Source organism: Hirundo rustica, chromosome 1 (assembly GCF_015227805.2).
Source record: "Hirundo rustica isolate bHirRus1 chromosome 1, bHirRus1.pri.v3, whole genome shotgun sequence".
Lineage (NCBI taxonomy): Eukaryota > Metazoa > Chordata > Aves > Passeriformes > Hirundinidae > Hirundo > Hirundo rustica.
This window is the reverse complement of record NC_053450.1, coordinates 56,789,046-56,809,413: the sequence shown is the minus strand read 5'-3', so window position 1 is coordinate 56,809,413 and position 20,368 is coordinate 56,789,046. Positions and strand designations below refer to the sequence as shown.

The following is a 20,368-nucleotide window of genomic DNA, read 5'->3' as shown; positions in this document are numbered from 1 at the left end:
ATTTCTCATCATCTAACATTGTTATTAATTGGCAATAGGCTGAAGTCCCCTCTGTCAAATCTGTTTTGCCCATGAAACTAACTGGTAAGAAATCACCATGCTCTTAGCTTGATTCTAAAGTTCTTTAATCTTATTTTCTCTCTATGTCCTGTGGAGGAGCGTCTTGATGGGCATCTGGCAGCCAGCCATGGCTAGCCCACAACACTGCAAAAAAGAGAATATGATCGATGATTATTTATATATAATTACCTGCAAGCTTTCATAAGACATTTAATTTGGAAAACAAATTATTTTTCTATTAGCTGTATTAAAAGCATTTAAACTTCCTATTTCTCCACAAGATTTTTAACAAGACACCTGACAATATATAATAGGAATAATGGTGCAGAATTGGCACACAGAAAGGAAAGAAGAAAATATAAGATTAATGATAAGTTTATATTCTTATGTAAAAACATTTGGGTTAATTTCTTTGTTGCTTGTAAAGAGAGATTTTTCAAAATACATGTGTAAAATACATGAAAGTACATTAAAATAGTGTTTTTTTTTTTACTTCTAAGTGCAAACACTTAAAAGCCTAATATTTTTTCTTATTCTGAAATGTTTTCTTAGAAAATCATCATGTTACTACTTACTCCACACAGGAGTCTTTTTGTTTTCTTTTCTTTTACTAAGAAAGAGATGAATGTTTTCACTGAGCTCTAGTCAATGACCATAGAACATTAAGACACAACATAAGACATTAAGAAACAACTAAGAAGTCTCCAGAAATATGCTGCCATTTCAAAACTCTCAAAACTGTGCTTCTTAAATTCTATTTGCGGATGCCAATAAATTCATGCAATGTGTAATGAGAAGCTTGGTAATATGCTGGCTTTCAAATCCATTTGTGTTTTTATTGATTATCTGACTGGAAGAAAAGCATTAATTTGTTAACAGAAATAGTCTATTGTATGTGTTGCATAGCATTTTGTTAAGATGATTAGTAAATCCACTTTTATCTTCTGATGTACTCACTGATTGATGGTATGCTATAATTTCACTTTAAACTCTCTTACAAAGATAAACCCCAAAGCTAAATGGTAAATAACAGGGTTTTGTTTGTCCTATTCTTATCTACATTTTCTTCCTTTCAAATGTTAATAGCCTAAAGAAATATTTTATCCAATCTTAGCATAAGCAGTCATTCATTGCCCTTTTCTAATTATGATCAATAGATTCCTCAAATGGCATTGCCTGGAAAATATTCTATTCATGATTAAAGGAGACAATTGAATCACATTTGGAGTCTCACAAAATTATATTTGTTGAATATATTTAGAATATCCTTTGAAATTAGTGTTGGGTTTTAGGTAATATTTATTTAGACAGTACAAAATTATGAACAGACTTTTTTATTTCAGTTGACTAAAATTGCCTGTTGTCTTCCTGAAGTCACATGATGAAAGGTCTGTAATGGTAAAAGACATCCAAGATTCTTCATGGTTTCTGAGAAATAATTGCTTACTGGCATATTTTAAATGCAGTATTTATGGTCTCTTTCCCTTTAAAGTGGGAAAATTGGTTATTCTGAGAAAACCTTTCAATTGTGAAAGTCATGGAGACAGGAGGATTGGATAATACAAGGGCAGAGATTTCAGTAGGAAAAAGTCACAGTTCTTAATGAAACTCCGATAGCTCCCACCCCAGTGGAGACATAGCTCTGGACTGGACATAGGCCCATCATAGTTATTCTCTACTGTCAATCAAGTTAACAGGGGAATAAGTGCACATTATTTTGGCATGTATCTTGAAAAGTGTTTCAAAGTACTCCAGAGGGAGATTGAGGCATCCCTCAGAAAAGCAGCACTTTATTCAGGAAGGAGGAAATCAACATGGCACAGACAACATGAGCTCACAAAGAGAAAGTCCTATTTAACTAATTTGTTATATTTCTATTATAAAGTCATCTGCCTGTGCTTGAAGTGAAGGTGGTAGAAGTAGTTTTTCTGGATTTTACTAAGGCTGTTAATACTGTGCCTCACAGCATCCTTCTGGACGAGTTGTCCAGCTGTGTGTTTTTAGGGTGTACTTGGTGAAGAAGAGTAGAGCTCAAAGGGTTGTACTGCGTGGGGCTACATCTGACTGGCAACTGACCACCAGTAGTATTCCTCAGGGTTCAATTTTAGGGCCAGTTCTGTTCAATATATTTATTAATAATGTATCAATATATTCATTATCTATCTGGATGCAGGAGCTGAATACACCATTAGCAGGTTTGCTAATGATACCAAGCTGGGAGTTGCTGTTGACTCTCTTGAGGCACAGGATGCCTTGCAGAGGGATTGGAGCATTAGGTAATGATTAACGGGATGAAATTTAACAAGAACAAATGCCATATTCTGTTCTTAGGGTGGAGTAATTTTGGGCACAGTAATAAACTGGGAGAGGAATGGCTGGAGAGCAGTCTTGGATGCAGGAATCTGGGGGTTCTGGTCTGCAGCAGGCTCAGCGTGAGTCAGCACAGTACCCTGGAAGCCCTGAGGGCAAGTGCCATCCTGGGAAACAGTGAAATCAGCCAGTCAAATGAAGTGATTGTCCTGCTCTATTCAGGGTTGGTGTGGCCTCACCATGAGCACTTTGTGCAATTCTGCACCCCACAGTTTAAGAAGGATATAAAGGTCCTTGAATGAATACAGAGAAGGACAAAAAAGCAGGTGAAAGAGCTGGAGGGAATGTCCTTGGAGGAGAAATTAGGGATTTTAGACTTGTCTAATTTGTAGAAAAAGAGGTTGAGGGGCAGCCTCATCACTCTGCAGTTTCCTGAGGTGGAAAAGTGGAGAGGGAAGTGCTAAGCACTTCTCCCCAGTGTCCAGTGACAGCATGCATAGCAATGGTTCAAAGTTGTGCCAAGGGAGGTTTAGACTGGACATTAGGAAGCATTTCTTTACTGAGAGTGTGGTCAAACACTGGGACAGGCTTCCTAGAAAGGTAATCAATGCCCCAAGACTGTCAGTGTTTAAGAAGCATTTAGACAACACCTTTAACAACAGGCTTTAGCTTTTCGTCAGCTCTGAGGTGGTTAGAAAGCCAGAGCAGATGGTCATTGTAGGTCTCTTCCAGCTGAGCAATTTTAGTCTATTTTTCTCATTTTTTTGTTCTGAGATTCAGGTGGTTTTAGAGTCTTTTTGCCCTCTGCAAAGCCCTGAGCCAGACGCAAGAAAGAGATGGAGTCTTCAGGTTCTGATTTTTCAAGGTTGTGCGCTTTGTTTATTGTTTCTTATCTTACAAATTTCTCAGTGCCCAACAAAGGTCTGTGCAGCTGCCTGGGCATCTGGTGACTCCTCCTTGCACTGGGTTGTTGCTATCTTTTATACTAATTGTTACGTATTCTTTATTTATCATTACTTGCCAATACCTATCACTTATACTAAACAGGTCATCTCTACTTTGACCCAATCTCTTTAAACTACTTTGTGCCACCGTCACTGCAGAAAATGGAGTGAGGGAAGAAGAAAGAAGAAGCAGGAGACAACACCCCAAATCCTCCATCTTGCTCCCATTCACTTCAATACTAAAAACCCAAACCTACTGTTTTCTCACCCTGTGATAAGCTAAACTACTGTCTTTCACACTCTTGTGACTTGCAATCCCTCCCACATGCAGGAAGCCTTTCCATGGACTGAGATCAAAGCCAATGTCCCTCTGGGCTCTGTTCCAGGGTCCCAGACACCCCTGTCCAGGTCTCTGACCCTCCAGGGAAGCCAAAGGAATGCCCTGGATTCCAACATATTTTATTCCAAAGTGTTAAGCACTGTTTCCATATCAACTAGTATGGGACCACAAGATCACATAAATCATTCTTTCCTATCTTTCTGTGCATGTAACAATATTAAATAATACATGTTTATGATATTAAACAAGGTTTAATTGAGCATTGTGAAAATTATTTCCATGTCTTTCTATCACTGTGTTTACAATCAGTTTGTAAAATTGATCCACATAAAAGATTCATGCTATTTATTATCTTAAAAAGGAAAATAGGAAAGACTATTTTTTCTACTGGAAATCCACTGTTTTAGGAACAAGTCATCTCAAAAGATGAAGAATTGCTCAACTATTTGGAACCAGATATAGGGTTATTTTTCTTGATTTTCCCATAATTATGCTTGGTGACCTTGAGCAAATCACTCCTGCACAAATCTGTGTATCTTCACTTCCCACATGTAAAATGTGAAGAGGAACAGGTGGAACACTGGTATATAGCAAATATCATAGGTGTATGTTTTAGATCAGGAAACATTCTAGTATTATGGAAAGGTCATATATTAGCATTCTCAAACATTCTCAACTGCAGCCCTGAGGTAACCATGCATCATATTATTTTGACTCACTTTCAAGCGACTAATTTATGGGTTTACTTCTTCAGGGAGGCTTCTGAAGTTCTCTGTGTATGTAAAGATGAAATAAATATTTTATTTAGATAATGAAAGCAGCTGAGTTTTCTCTGTCTCAGGGAATAGGGAGAAATTATGAAAAACTAAGGCATCTTGAGTGATCTGTAAGAGACAAGAAAGTAAACTTTAATAGTGCTATTCAGAAGGTGCCTGAAAGTGAAAGATGATCAGTAAGTGACCAGAAAGATATGTGTGGGATAAATGCCAATATTAACTACCCCAAAAGAAGCTAAAATCTCCTCATGAGAAAGAAAAGATACTGTACTGACCTTCTAAAACATAGATTTTAAAACTAGCATCATGTGACAATGTTTTATTGTCACCATGACTTTTACACCAGCCAGGTGCATCCCACCTGCTGTGTCGTAAAATACAGCAAAAACCTATGAAAGGGTTTATAGTAAAGTTAGAGCAGCAGAAACTAGTTTCTGGTTTGATTTCCCTCAATATGCATATTACACTACCAAGATGTTAGCACAGAAATTTTCTCCAGTACCAATTAAATGTTATTTGTTTTTCCTACAGGTTTAGAAATAGAGACAGGAAAGACAGAATCCTAGTTTCACCAGTAATTCATAATATCATTTGACTTGATTTTTAGCCACTGTTATTACTGTGGGCTGAAAAGATACTCTGGATCTTACAGGTATTTTGACCAGTGCTGAAACCATACTTTATCTCTAAAACAACTATCTTTTTAGTGGCTTGTCAGAGGAAAAAAAGAGAAAGACCTTATCTCTAAAGCTTATCCAAATGATACAAGCTTTCATCGGTAAGTTGTTGTGTTGCCATATTTCCAAGTGTTTCAATGCAACCAGAGAAGTATATTTGTCTGTTACAGGACTTGAAAGTCAGTAATTATGCACTTTCCGTTTCTATTGTGCACATCAACATTTTCAATGCAGCCATTTCACACACTGTAGCGTTGTGAAGACACTGGCATAAGGAAAGCAGATGGAGTTTTAGAGAAAGTCAGTGTGCCATTTCACAATGAATTCAAGAGATTTTTTGTCTAATATAAAAACTTGAACCAGTGAGCTAATAAAGGGGGGAAGTCTGAATAATGAAAAAAAAAAAGGAATTACGGATCTTATTTTATTGTCAATTCTTGTACGTTTTACATATTGAAACTCCGTTTAAAAATAAGTTGTCTCACAGTATCTCTGTACCTTGATGATTAACTTGTGAATCAGCTATTGGCAACAAAGACAGAATTCCATTATTGTATATCCCTTAGTGTGTCCTGAGGAGTAATGGTTGGGATTAGTTCAGCATTGCAAACATGAAAGAGGGTTAAGAATCTATAAAGATGGTCAAAGCATAGATACTTCTGCTAGAGCACTCCATCTCCAGCAGCAGCTCAGAGAGGATTGTAAGAACATCTTGTTTCCAGCTTCCAAGCATCTGCAGCTCAGAGAATTCCTTGGAAAAATGCAATTCCTGTGTAATCAATAATCTTTAATACTTTTCACTTTTTGTATGGTCCTAGGTTACAAAAGAAATCAAGACATCTCTCAATTCTCGCTTAGAAAGGACTAGAGCCTTCAGATAAGTTTTCAGTTTATAGGGATATAAGGAATGAAACAAACATATTGCTGAGCAATTACAGCAATCCTTGTGAAACAGAATCTGCACATACTCATTATCAATTCCACATGGCAAACAAAATTTTAATTTATGTCTCTCTTGATGTCTGAAAGTTGCCAATGTTTTTATAAATTGCGGATTTTCTAAAATTCTCAAAATCTGCTTTTCCAGTTTTTCCTAATATATTTAGGTTACTTCCCACATGACATTTACAATTTTTTTACATTGGACAATTAATAAAGTAAAATTTAACTAAAAATGTGATATGTAGACAATAAGATAGAATTGAGATGCATTAATTTTATTATGTAATGACTATAAAAAAACACGTAAGGAAAAGATATTTCTTTAATCTAAATATGTATGCAATAATATTTGGTTATTTAAAATTCTTCTTCTTCTTCTTCTTCTTCTTCTTCTTCTTCTTCTTCTTCTTCTTCTTCTTCTTCTTCTTCTTCTTCTTCTTCTTCTTCTTCTTCTTCTTCTTCTTCTTCTTCTTCTTCTTCTTCTTTTAATTTTAAAAAAGTATAATACACATGTCACCCTGGTAGAACTGGGGGTACCGTGATACAGATTTTTTTTCCCACTGCTGTATGAAAGTAAAACACACAAGCAAACCAAGAAACAAACCACTGACTTCTATTTCAGACTCAATGTCTTCCCAGGACAGAATATGAACATTTCACATTTGCCATGCACATTCCGAAGTCCTTTTCCTCAAAGGTAAAATATTGGACAATTTAATTAAAATCTGCCTTTTGCTTTGGAAGGGAACAGTTAGAACAACTGGAAAGGAATGACAGTGGCCAACATAACTTCTAAACAGGTGCACTCTGACTCTAGCATATTTTTCTTGGTTCTTATAAAAAAATCAGAAATACATTGAAACAATGCATACAGTATTCCTATATATATATGACTCTTCAATAAAATTTTCTTGTATGTCTATATGAACAACATTTGCCTCTCTTTGCTGTTAGCCTTGTTGCTGCAGGGCTTTGTGATGTTCTCCTGTATCTTCACTCACTGTCATGGTAGAATCTCCAACAGCAGACAAGGAACTTTGTCTGGTCCCAAATCCTGTGTTCACTTTCTTCCACCTCTTTACTCTGAAATGGAATTTTTAAAAAGGTGTGACCACAACATGAAACAGAAAAGTCAGTTCAAGTTTAAACAGTTGCAGCTCAAATTTCTTCTAAGAAAAAGAATTCAATAGGAGACATTAGAATTTAGATGAGAAAATCTTTCTGCTTTGTACACATTGGATACTTTTTCAGCTGATTCCTTAATAAGAAATGAAAGAGTATAGGGTTTCAGAGCAATTACTTGGAATTGTCTTTCACAGTGAGAAGCAAGCTACACTTTTGATGACTAGGAGCCATTATTTATTGATTGGCAGTTCTGAACTTGAATCCTATTGTTATTCAAGATACATTTAAAGTACTTACTTTCAACCCATGAATCTTTTTACGGCAAGAAGGGAAAGTGGAGAATAGTGTAAAAGATCAAAGAGGTCTCACACTCCTCATTTGACAGAGTTCTAGTCACTAGTTCAGCATAATGTCTTCATATTAAATTAGTAACAATAAGGAGATACTATAAGCATTATAAAATTTACCATTGAAACATAACAATATTAAAAGTTTATTAGTTTTTATAATTTTTGAGTTGATGAATCACATTCCTAGTAATGATGTGCAGAAGACCAAGAACATCCACTCAAACTGAGTGCACTCTGGGGAATTTGGAGCACAGTGAACAGATAGTAGTCTTGCACAGAGCAGAGACTTATCAAAATTTAGGATCTTAAGTATGCCCAAAGTAACTACACTGCAAACTGACTCAAGAAGACTACATGTAAGAGTGAGGAAATTGTGTCAGATCTAAACTGTTTCTGTATGTTATTAGTTTTTATCTCATCCATGATTAATTTATTGTGCTTTAATCTTAGGGACATACATCTCCAAGTCCCTCTATTTCATCTCTGCACTGTCATTCAAATCCTACCAAAAGCCATGGTATAATTGCTGTATATCTTGTCCTCTTTATGTGTCTTGAACAGGTTTTCAGAAAAGGGAATTCACAAATGCATTTGCTTACTCTTGATTCTGGGACCCCTGATAATCTTGTGAATAAAGGCTAAATAAAATGTTGACGAACCTGAGACTTTTTACCAAAATGTGGAGACTTTTTACCACTGTGATGATACCCAGTTACTTCTTTGCAATTGTAATCCATTTGTAAATCCATTCCCTGGCAGTGTGGACAGGTCAGTCATGCCACTATGCACACACATCCAATCTAATCTGCCTACAATTTATAAAACAACAATGTTCTTAGAAAAAACAATATCACATGTCAAAATCATTTAAGCTGCCTAAGTGTAAAAGCCTTTGAGCATAGCAGTGTAATTGTTTGTAGCATCAGGGACCCCATGATGCTCCTGTCTACTGATTAACATTCCCACTAATTATTCTAGATGCAGACTGATTGCCAAGCCCTACATCAGTAAGAATCAATAAGCTGGCAATTTCTTCATCCTGCTGGATACACAAGACTAGGCTGTGCAGCAACTTGGTTGCTGTTACTGAATTTTACTGGAATCCTTTAGAAAGAGATGGCTCTTTCCTTTGTAATTATTTTCATTTAATGATTCCCAATAATGACTTTGCCTTATAAAAAATTCTGGGTAAGTTATGTGAACAAGTCCTTAATAAAATACTTGTGCAAAATTACTCAGAGTTCTATCCTTTCCCATTCATTTGCTAAACAAAGATATATTAATGTAAACTAAAAATAGAATTCCTAAAACTACCAACTGAAAAAGTTTTAAATTAAATTTAAAGAAACCAGGCTAAAATATATGAAAAAAATATTAGGTGTAACTGATGGCTATGGATTTAAATTACTTCTTGATTTCCAGGAAATACACATGGTAATTTTTCAGGACAAATTGAGTTATTTATTTTTAAAATATTTTTTATTTAAACATTTCAGAAAAAATTAGTTTGGCATTGCTAGATATCATGTAAGGTTATAGACATCCATAAAAAGTCAGGAGAATTTTATTATGCCTTCTATTTAAATATTTCATATTTAAACTAATGCAGCTACACATATAATGAGCTGCTACCAAAACTGCTGTATGAATATTAGAATGGTAAACTTTGAATGTTTGGACAAAATATTCACACTTGCCAGAAATTACTAAATCTTCCTTAAAAGACTAGCCTTGATCTGTAATGTCTTATAAGACTTAAGAGAGTCTGTTGACCAGCTAATGTACAAACATGTTCTTTTATTTCCACACTGGTTTAAATGGTCTTCAAACACCTCCAGCAAGAAGCCCTGAGAACACTGCTTTAACGAAGGGAATTTTTGCCAGGATATAACTGGAGTAAGTCACGTGTATGTCAAAAAGGTTGGGCGCAGTTTCCCTTCTTTACTACATGGTATATTTCCTCTGACTAGGTCTGGACTTCCATGACTTCAGTGTGAGTATTCCATGTGATGGAAGCAATGAACAACCTACTTAAATGTGAACATTTAAGAAGATTGGGCCATAAAAAATTAAGGAAATTTTTTCTTTGGTATTCTGCATCAACCAATCTTGAAAGCATGTGGTATCCAGGAAATGATGTTGCAAGAAGTTGTGGTATTTTTTTCCTCAGCTGGAAGGGCACTAGGAGCCGAGTGAAATGGGCAATTTTACTGCCAGCTGGAACTGGTTGAGTTTCCTTGGGGCAGAGAGGGAAGAAGACTATTCCATGAGAGCTCAAGTAACAAGAAAAAGGACAAGAGAAAACGGCCTCAAGTTGTGCCAGTGGAGGTTTAGATTGGATATTAGGAAAAATTTCTTCATTAAAAATGTTGTTAAGCACTGAAACCAGCTGCCCACTGAAGTAGTTGAGTCATCATCTCTGAAGATATTCAAAAGATGTGTAGATAAGGTGCTTAGAGACATGGTTTAGTGGTTCTGGGTTAACTGGTGAACTGAATGATCTTGAAGATCTTTTCTAACCTGAAGGATTCTCTAATTCTATGATCCCGTGGTTGTACGATCCTGGTTGTGCAAAGCTTGGTGAGCTCTGCAGCTGTTGCTGTTGCTTTAGCCATCTGTTTGGCCAGCTCTGACAGTGAGTCAAAACCCATCTGCATGTGGAAGGGCTGCTCAACTGTGTTCCAGATTACTGCCAGACAGGGACTAAGACTAATGAAAGCTTAAAAAGAAAAGTAATAAGCAACTGTTCTTGAAGAAAATTTTTAAAATGGGGTATAAATTAATAAGCTAAATAAAGTTCATGAGTTTCAAACACCAGATAAATGAGCAAAATATTTTAAAGCCCTTTTCCTAACAGCAGACAAATAGAAAATGCTATCAAAGTCAGCTAACAAAATCATGAAAAGACACAAGCATATAAAAAGGCAGCATACCATATGTCCACCAATATCTGGTACAACAGAAACATTAAGAAAGCCATTAAGAGAGTCTCCCCATTGTGCCCAGGTATACAATAACATATGGTACATTTCCTGCTTCACTATGCATTTCCTCGCTTTTATTGTTTAGCATCACTAATTTAGAGCTCAATTAATATAGTTTGTGCATACATTTCTCCACAGAATATTTTTTTAAAAATTCACTGCTGTTTAAATTAATCTCTTTTTTTAGTGGAAGTGAACAGTCAGTATTAAAGGAAAGTAGGATTCTTTCCAAATCTTAATTAGATGGAAGAGCTAGATAGAATTATTTTAAGATAGCTACACATGATACTTAAATTATTATTGTCATCTTATTTAATCCTCACACAATTTGCTGTAATGATTCTACAGAGAGACGTTACAAGGATGTTGTTTGCTTTAATCAATGATGACTTCCCAAGGACAGATGTGTGCATTTCTCAGGAGTATACATTAGAGGCAAAATAGTAAGGGACTAGTGCAAAAATACAGCAAATATTATAAGGTGACTATATTCTGATAAATATCCACCTGTAGATGTGGAGAAGAGAGAGAAATGAAGATGTATGAAATATTTTTCTCCATTATGGACATTTATTCTTGAAAAGCTAAAGTTAAAGGAATTTCCAGATTTCCAAAACCAAGATGGAAAGTATTTGTAAAACACAGTATCTCTCTTTTTGATATTTACAGATTCCATATGCATGTTAGACAAGCTGAATTTTGCCACACTAGCTCAATCTTACCGAGGTTCTTATTTGAATTCAGGACTCCTATGGAAAGCTAAAAACCAGTTCTCTTCTCAAAGGAATACTCTTAAATATCTCACGTGCTTTCTGAAAAGTATAGTGTGTCATGAGTTTGATACAGAAAATTAAATAAGAATGAAAATGAGCCTTTACCACTAAAATCTCAAATACTTGCATCAGAAATATTTCAGTCAAATAATTTAGACCAAATAACTAATATCTTGGATATGTAATTTTTAAATAGAAAATATGAGAATTCACTTAGTAATAATCAATAATAAATTTCAGTTCAGAACCGCTTCAATTTGTCTTTTACTGTCTCAACAGCGGTGCTACACTAAGCTACATTCATGTGTGGATAGAGAAGGAAGGGATCTCTGTAATGAAACCAAATCCAAGTTAAGAAAGGAAACTGCTATAAGCTTCAGCTAGCATCTACTGCTATAAACTAAACCACAGTTTTAGATATTTATTTATGAATAAAATAATTAATATTCTGAGTGGAATTACAGGCTAAATCCCAAGTTATAGAACATGATTTTATGTCAGCTTCTGCTTTAATCAAAACATATTTGCCATTTAGCGTTAGGGGACTGTGAAAGATCATGAATGAACATATGGATATTGAATTCGGTTTTGTATTTTTATACTGCAGAAATTACTCAAACCCATTATAAACTCACCCACTATGCCATTCTAATCTCCAAAAATACTATATGTGCTCTCAAAGAGTATGACTTTTACTTTAAATGTTAAATATTTTGTTTCCTTTGAGATCCACAATAGGACAAGCCATCTTTTTCTATATTTCTCATTAATTTTTTTTAACTTATTGAACTCATGAAAAATTAGGCTTTTATTTTCCTTACAAGAAAATATTTGTGTTTTCCTATATAATTATAACCCTTTTTTACTTCACAATTTATGTCAGAATAAATTTGGCAAGTACATTTCTGGGTACGGTGTATTAGGTACGACTGAAATTCACTATACAATTACCTGTAATACTTTCCCTAAAACAGTGATGCCTTAAGTTTTAGCTCTCATGTTTTTCAGATTCTGTGCTGCTTAGGTGTAGTTCTGAGCCTCATATTAAGTGCTAGTAAGCTCTCTTCACTGAGTAAGGAGAAAAACCAAATCATTTTCCTGCTGAAGACCAAGGACAACTGTTACAAGTTTTCAGGCCCAAAAGCATAAACAATGGTGGACTGAAGGGAGGAACAAGAAGGATGAGACCTCACAACCTGAAGCTGTAATTGGACAATTAAACCCCAAAATGCAAATGGACCAAAACTTATAAAAATATAACATTTAGTGACTGGTCAGCCGTTTTGTGACCATTCTTAATCCATCTTGAGTGTAGTGCAGGTCAGGCTCTTGTCCTGTCCAAGGTGGATCCTAGAGGCCTTTCAATAAATACCTACTTTATTCTCTAGCTCTGTCCAGTCTCTGTTTCAGGTCAGCCTTTGTAAAGCATCAATAGAATATGAAAAAATAACTATTTTGATCAAACTTTTGCTACTAAACCAAACCATTTGCTGCTGTGTCAGAGTAGCTGTGCTGAAATTTTGACTAAGTTACCCACTGTAAGAACTTTTATAATGGTAGAGGATAAATACATCTCAGTGGCTACTTAATAGGAAAGGACTCCTTTGAATAGTCCTTCATAAACTCAGGTCTTGCTAACTGTGGTTAGCACAAAGAAAAATAATTCCCATTTATAACAATTATTTCACTGTTCTGACATATACTAAGCATTAAAATTACCTTCAAAATAAAAGGTAATAATAAAATTCAAAATAAAAGCTCTCTTTTTCCTGAACTGTTAATTCTCAGTTATTCACCTATTTTCCCTCAAAATAGCTTTGCATAATAATGTCTCTTCAAGTATATTTTAGCATATGATCATGGCAGGCTATTGGATGACCAAATAAGACAACATTTCCTTTCAACTACATGATAGAAGAAAAATTCAATCCATTCTCCCCAGCAAAATGAACACAAGAAGTAAAAATTTCACCTTAAGGGAGTGATAGTAATAGGGGAGTAATGGCCTTTCTACCTTTGGTTTCTAGAATACTTTGAACCTCCTGGAATGAACCAGAATATGAATATCATCTGCTTTTGCAGTGAAAGTATTGAGAAAAAAGTACATTTTTCAAAGTTTGTCTGAAAACACTTTTATTCTCTTATGTCCATCTCCATTTATCACTCATATAATTATGCCAGTAAATATTTAATTCTTTGCATATTACAATAAGATATCAGAAAAATTCCTTATGTTTGAAAAGGAAGAACGTGTCAGCATTTTTGCTGTTGCTAAGCACACATTTAGGCTAAATACCAATTGATTTTGCCATTTTCATTACTCAAAGCATTTTCTCATTATTCAAAACTTTACATTTGTATTGAAATCACTCAAAATTTAAATATATTTGAAAGTAAAAATGGAAAAAAAAGTATCAGGAATATTGAAGGGTACAGATATTATAGGTGGCTGTTGTAGGACTTGTAAGCAGATACAAGAAATCTCACTTGTATAACATGCTTTAATATTTCTTTTAAATGCTTTTGATATTTCTTTTTAAAAATGCCTTCTGATTTTGAACACAGGAATATCTCTTCTGGTCCTACAAAGAAGAAGATATAAATAATATATCCATTCTTTTCTGTTTTAAGAAGTGTGACTTGCATAGAATATTTTCTGTAGGCAATCTTTTTAAGAATTGCAGAAAAGCTAAGAAAGTGCACTTGGCACAAGCCCTTTTCTCTCTCTCTCTCTCTCTCTCTTTTTTTTTTTTTTTTTTTTTTTTTTTTTTTTTTTTTTTTTTTTTAATACATTAAGATTCACTTGCCACAATAATATCTTCACTTACATAATCTCCAGGCCAATAAAAATCATGATCACTTCCCTTCCCAGCAATTACATGGTTGCCAGCTTCAATTTAGCGCCTTTTACCCTTTCAAAATTCTTAACTTTTAACAAAATGCATCTTCAATGCTTTCCTTTTACTTCTTCCAGGTATGGAAGACATACAACTCTGAAGTAGACATTAAATTTCCTCCTCATGTCCCTTATTCACTTCCTATTTTTCATCTAAATATGTAATGAAACTAAATTAGGTATTTTCGGAATTGTATTAGGGAGGTTCTCTGTACTTTTCACAATGAAAACACTACAGCGTGCTAATATTTATCTTGAATATCAAGTTCTCCTCAAAATAAGGAAAGAAACCAAACCAAAACAAAATATGTACACTCAAGAAAATAAGTAATTTAATTCTGGAAAAAAATGCTTAATATCTTGTGGTATCATTCAATATTATGCCTCCTAGTTATAGTCATTGAATGAAAATTATATGAGAGTTCTGGGAAGCACTAGAGAGTTATGCCATAGACCATGTTCTGCCTTGGATCATTGCCCAAAACACTGCTCATCTTTGACAGTATTAAAGCCTGGTATCTCTTGAACCGGCTGGAGTAGGAACAAATATCATGCACAACTGCTGTGCTGTGATTAGGAGCTCTGCAACAGTGAAAGCATTTCTTTTAAAACTTACAAAGCTAGAGATAGGACGTGAATGTGCGCATTACAATTAGTCATTCTGCTCCCTGCCATTCCTCCCAGCTTCAAATTCTGACATGATAGCAGCTACTATCTCACCAGCTGTTAGAGACACCATGCAGCTAAAAAATCATATAACTGGAAGTTGGAACCTCAGCTTTCAAATATTACAAAACACTGATCTCCAGTTCTGTGGCTAGTAAGGTTTCTACTGCTGAAATCATGTGGGAGTGAAAAGCAACAAATGGTGATGGTAATCTGGTGACATGAGGGTTTGTTATCTTAGGACCTTCCATGTTTGATAAAAAAAGTACAAGGGCTCTTAGGACCAGCAAAGTTATCTTATGTATGCAAACAGCAAGGGGAAAGCTCTGATGCCAAAATGGCAGAAAAGCTGACAAAGACAAAAGCAGTGAAGAGTAAAGCAGTTAAAGATTAAGTAAAGCACAAGTAGATAAGATACAGAGCATGCTTTTTTTTTTTTTTTTCCTCTTGTCCATTTTTTGTAACATTGTTTTATCTATTTAGCAATGTGTTAGGAAAACAAATTGGTATTTGTCAAATTCCATTCATAGATGTGGTAATAATAAGCAATAATACTTTTCCAATTTTGAGTGGTATTGGGGTTTTTTGGTAGGAAAGGATGCTTGAAAATTTGCATATCATAATTACATTATTGATGCACCTAATTCGCAATGCATTTTAGGATAAGTTGACCTATTACCTACACGCTCCTTTGCAAAGTCTAATTTTAGTATCTCTGGATTACAACAATGCCAGGACAAAATTCATAGTGAATTGACTGTTTTTCTACCTTCTATTTTTCTGGTACTTGTCTTGCAGTCAGAACCATTGCATCGGGAATGTCTGAGGATCTGTTCCTGCTTAGTATTTTCAGGATTCTCCCACTGCCCTGTTGCCCAGCACTTCAGATGACCAATTCTGGATCCAGACAATGCACTTACTGTCCTCAGTATGCTTGGAAATGGTTTCCAGGTTTAGCTGTTACCTTTGTTACCTTTTCAGGGGTTGAGATGAGACTGACTGTCCCGTGCTTTTCCATCTCCACCTTCTGTCCCTTTCCATGCAAAAGGCTTCTTCTGTTATCCTTGCTCTCACCCAGGCTTCAGTGACCCCTGTTTCTCATGTTTGGCCCACAACAGTGCCATGTTCAGCTCAAGTCCTCCCTTCACCGTTCTCCAAATCTCTTTCACACCCCTCTCAGCTCTCTGTCTGAGTGGAACAGACCAAGACTCTTTCCTTGCAGAGCACCCTACACCTTCACTTGACCCATCCAGCAGCTGCAGCATGCACAACTGTTGGTTTATTGTGCACTTATGCTTAAAAAGGTACGCCCCCCAACATATATACATTAACCTGGAATATTAGTAGCTCCAATTGTATGCAATTGAGTTTAATTTCACATCCTCTGCAATTTTTACTTATAATTTCTAATGATAAAAAAAGATCTTATACCTTGAACATTCTTTCTTTCAGTAACAATAGAGAAATCTTGTATTTTTTTGATAGATTAATATTTTTACTGTTACAGTTCTCTGTTGCTTTGCAATTCCTTGTTTTTCCATATCTCTAAATTTTTTGCTACTTCCAAAGATCAAATTGTTCAAACTATTCTTTAGACGCCAGTAGATTGATACTTTTCAAATAAAGGTGTAACAAATTAAAAAAAAGTTATAATTCTATTTATGTCATTCAAATCAATAGAATGCTGGACTGGCATACTATGAAACTCTTCACTGACCAGAAACAGAATTCAGCTTTCTGCTATGTTTTTAAACCAGGCATAACGGATTCAATGTGTTCTCTTTATTTCCTGAAAATTGTGAATCACAGCAGAGGACTTAGAGTGAACATCATTCTATTGGGATCAGAAATATCAAAAACAGTTTGAAAACATTGTCTGCATGGTAGATTCTCTTAGATTTTAGGAATTTTTACAGCATTTTATAGAAGATACAGAAGATCCATAGAATATGCAGAATTCAGAGGCACATACATGAGCTATGCTAAATTTAAAGACCACAAAGAGTTAAAACAAGCAAGCTAGTTTCATCCTGTGGTTCTGAATTCTGCTCATATCTTGTATGTGCTGGATTTGATCAGTTTTGTGTCACTATAATTACATTAACTGCACAAACTGATGCACAAAGAATATTAGAATTATTCACTGTGAGATTCAATAATGAGTGGCCTTGCTATTTTGGTAAAGTGAAGCAGCTCATGTCTTTCAAGTTATATTAGATAGAAAATTAAACATAATACAATCATACATGGAAATAGAGACCTGTTTGTTGCAAACACAAGTATGTGCATGAGTTAATTTACCTTTGAATACAAAGAGGTATGGACACAGCATTTATTCCCAAACCTGATGGGAAAAAATTATTTTTTTCCCCTGAAAAATGTGAGACAAACACCACTGACAGCTCAACGATGTATCTCAAACAATTGTAGAGCTATATTCACAAAACTAATACAAATCCTGAACATACACAAATAATTTCTGTGGAACAACTCTTTTACCGTTAGTAAGAATTTCTAAGTTTTCTTAAGGCCCCCCGCCCCCCCCCCCCCCCTTCTTATAACCTAGAAATTTATAAACAAAATACAAAGAATATGAATAATCTTAACTCAACTTTAACTTTGCAGTCTTTCAGTCTGGCACAACTGTCACTTGGAAATTTTTTATGACAAGTGCAACTGAACTGGGAAGGGAAGGAAGCTCTTTAGTGGCAGTGTCATCTGCAGAGTGAAGCACTTAAAGTGCCTCTAAGAGAAATATATTTGCATTCTCCAAGTGTGAGATGATGTTTTACATAAAAAATCTAATGTCTAGGGGAAACCAGACTTTGGCTATGAATCTAGATCTGTTAACACTGGATCTGTTACAAAACTAATAGCTTTTTTTAAGTAATTACATTGCTTTTTCTGTGAGAACATGTTGCTCTCTTCTTTGAAAAAACAATGGTGATCATTATGCAGAATTTGGAAAGTGATAAGATACTGCAACAATGCTCTGGAAAAGTAAAGTACAAAAAAAAAAAAAAAAGTGAACTGCTGGAAAATAAGTGGGGCATACAATATTTATGCTACTATATTAATCCAATAAAATGACCACACAATGAATACTGAACACAATATTTACTGTACCTGACAAGAAATCATGCCAAACCAAGAAAAGGTCTGCAGAACCATATAGACGTTTTAACACATATCTGGTGTGGCTTGAACAGCAGAGGTGGCTAAGCAAACTTCAGGGTGCATACGATAGAATGAATAGGAACAGGTCACAGCCGCTACCAATACAGAATAAATTTTAACAGAACATGAGGCTTCAGACCTCTTGTAGTAAGCTGTTATAAAAGCTTTACAGGGGAGCAAAAAGCAACTGAACGCTTTAGTAGAAGAAAAAGCTTTAAAGATAGCACCTCTGACTCAGGAGTCTCAATTTTGATTTCCCTGGAATCTTGCATGGTTCTCCTGGGATGCCTGCTTTGTTCTTAAAGTCCTGCAGGGACCTACCTTTTTCCATCTCAGAAACAGGACACCGGTTTAGATGGAACTTTGTGTGATATTATTCTGTTGCGCTCATTAGGCCCTGTTGAGCATTCAGAACAACATCTGAAACCAAGTGGGTTTTTTCAGATCCATACTTGAGGTGGCATCAGAAGAACTGTAAGTGTGAAATGAAATCAGCTAGAACTTGGAGAAATTTTTGCTTCTGCTTTTTTTTTTTTTTTTTTTTTTTTTTTTTTTTTTTTTTTTTTTTTTTTTTTTTTTTTAAAGCCAACAGAATTTAAGACACATATCCTTACTGACCAGGGAGAAGCATTCAGATTTATAAGGACAGGTTTCTCTTTTACTTTAAAGTGTTGCCAATGTCTCAAAATGCAGCATAAGAAAACAAAAAGTTCAGTCTTTTTGATTTCAGATTGCGATTTCTCTCTGTCCAGTCCAACCCAGTAGAATTTTGCCTGTATTATGATTTCAAGGATAAAGTGAAATTACAGTTTCTCCTTTGGAAGACTCTGGGCTATTATCACCCTTACACTTCATTGCAATCAATGCTAAATTTCCTGTTAATATTGATGAATTTAAGTAATTGTAGTGTATTTTATTTCTTTTTTTGAGATAAAAAATGGCCTTACAAAAGTTTTGAAATAACATCTTCGTATTTGTCACTTGAGAATTAAAATTGATTAGTGTAGCACTGGACTCCAATGAAACTCTGCCTTATGAAAATCCATAAAACTGGAAGCATCACAACTCTTGTAATTTTTGCTGTGTGCTCCAGTTTCACACAGCTTAGCCTATTTGGCACCCATTTTGTGATATTGCTTCTTGTGCTCCACACTTTCCCATCATCCTATCCAAAGATATTTCATTTTTCATATCTTATGAAACCAGCTTTAGCTAGCCTCCTTAAAAGGTACATAACTCTAGAATATGAAAGTAAATCTTTGAAACACTAATGAAAATAATTAATCATTCAAACTATAGGTTTCCAGGCCCTTCTGCAAAGTGCAGTACTGCTTATAAATCCCAGTACTTGGTCATACATCACTTTCTATTTAATGTTCCTATCTTATACTACTTTCCACATTCTCTTTTTTCTATTGCATCTATTTGTTTTGAATATACAAGTTAATTTTTTAATTATTCTGAAGTCATACATTTTGCAACAGATTGCAAGCTCTTTGGTAGATCAGTTCTGGGTAGAAATATTAACTTTTCATTTAGATATCAAACCAGAGAAGATTTAATGCTTCTGAAGACTTTAAACTTCTCTCTTTAAACCTGCAGTGCAATATGTATATTCGTGTATTGGTTTCTAAAATGACACACCATATAATCAAAAGGTGATCTGTGTGTGTCAAGTAAATAATTTTGCTTAAATATTGAAAATCTAGACTTCCTCAAATTCTAAATATTGATTGTATGATTTGCTCATATTCAGTCTAGTGATTGCAAATAAAGAAGCTTTACTGACAAGTAACCTAAGGGCATCTACTACTGTGATGGAATGATGCTGAACCCTGGGGAATTTTCTCAAAAACTTTAGGTTTTGTTGTGTGAGACTTATAAAATCTTAATGGTGGTCACTGCAGATCTGTAATGATGATTCAAAATCATCCATGTATTTTGTTTGCTTCTATATCTTTAAACAAACCTCCAGTGTGGGCAAGACAAAATCTGTTCCTTAAAAGTATCTCAGGAATTTCTTTGAAGAAAAATGAGTAACATACATTAGTATTTTTTTGCAAGTGACAGTAATTGCAAAGCACAGCAGGAGGCTTTCAAGTATGGAACTGATGGATGACAAACATGCTACCCTAAAAAACGTGCATGTAATGTAAGCTTTAACTTTTTGGAAATGTTGAAAGAAGCTATATAATAAAAATTCTTCACATTGTTATGTGAAAACTAGAAGAAAGTGATTCTTCTGGTCCCCAGAATAAAACTTAACTGAAATATGTGCTAAGAAGTGATAAGCACAGCTAAAAGATTTAATTAAAGCTCTCAGGAATAAAGAAAAGAGCTGCTGACAC

General features: G+C 34.9%; 1 protein-coding gene across 3 annotated transcripts in view; it reads right to left on the bottom strand.

The window, feature by feature from the left end:
• Positions 1-6,572: 6,572 nt before the first annotated feature.
• The window catches only part of CCDC102B (coiled-coil domain containing 102B), a 136,194-nt gene continuing 122,398 nt past the window's right edge, over positions 6,573-20,368 (bottom strand). For all 3 annotated transcript variants that reach the window (XM_040073242.2, XM_040073260.2, XM_040073251.2), the window contains one exon: positions 6,573-7,132. In XM_040073242.2, the coding sequence (XP_039929176.1) occupies positions 7,043-7,132 (90 nt within the window). In that variant the 3' untranslated portion in view covers positions 6,573-7,042. The remainder of the gene's footprint in view (positions 7,133-20,368) is intronic.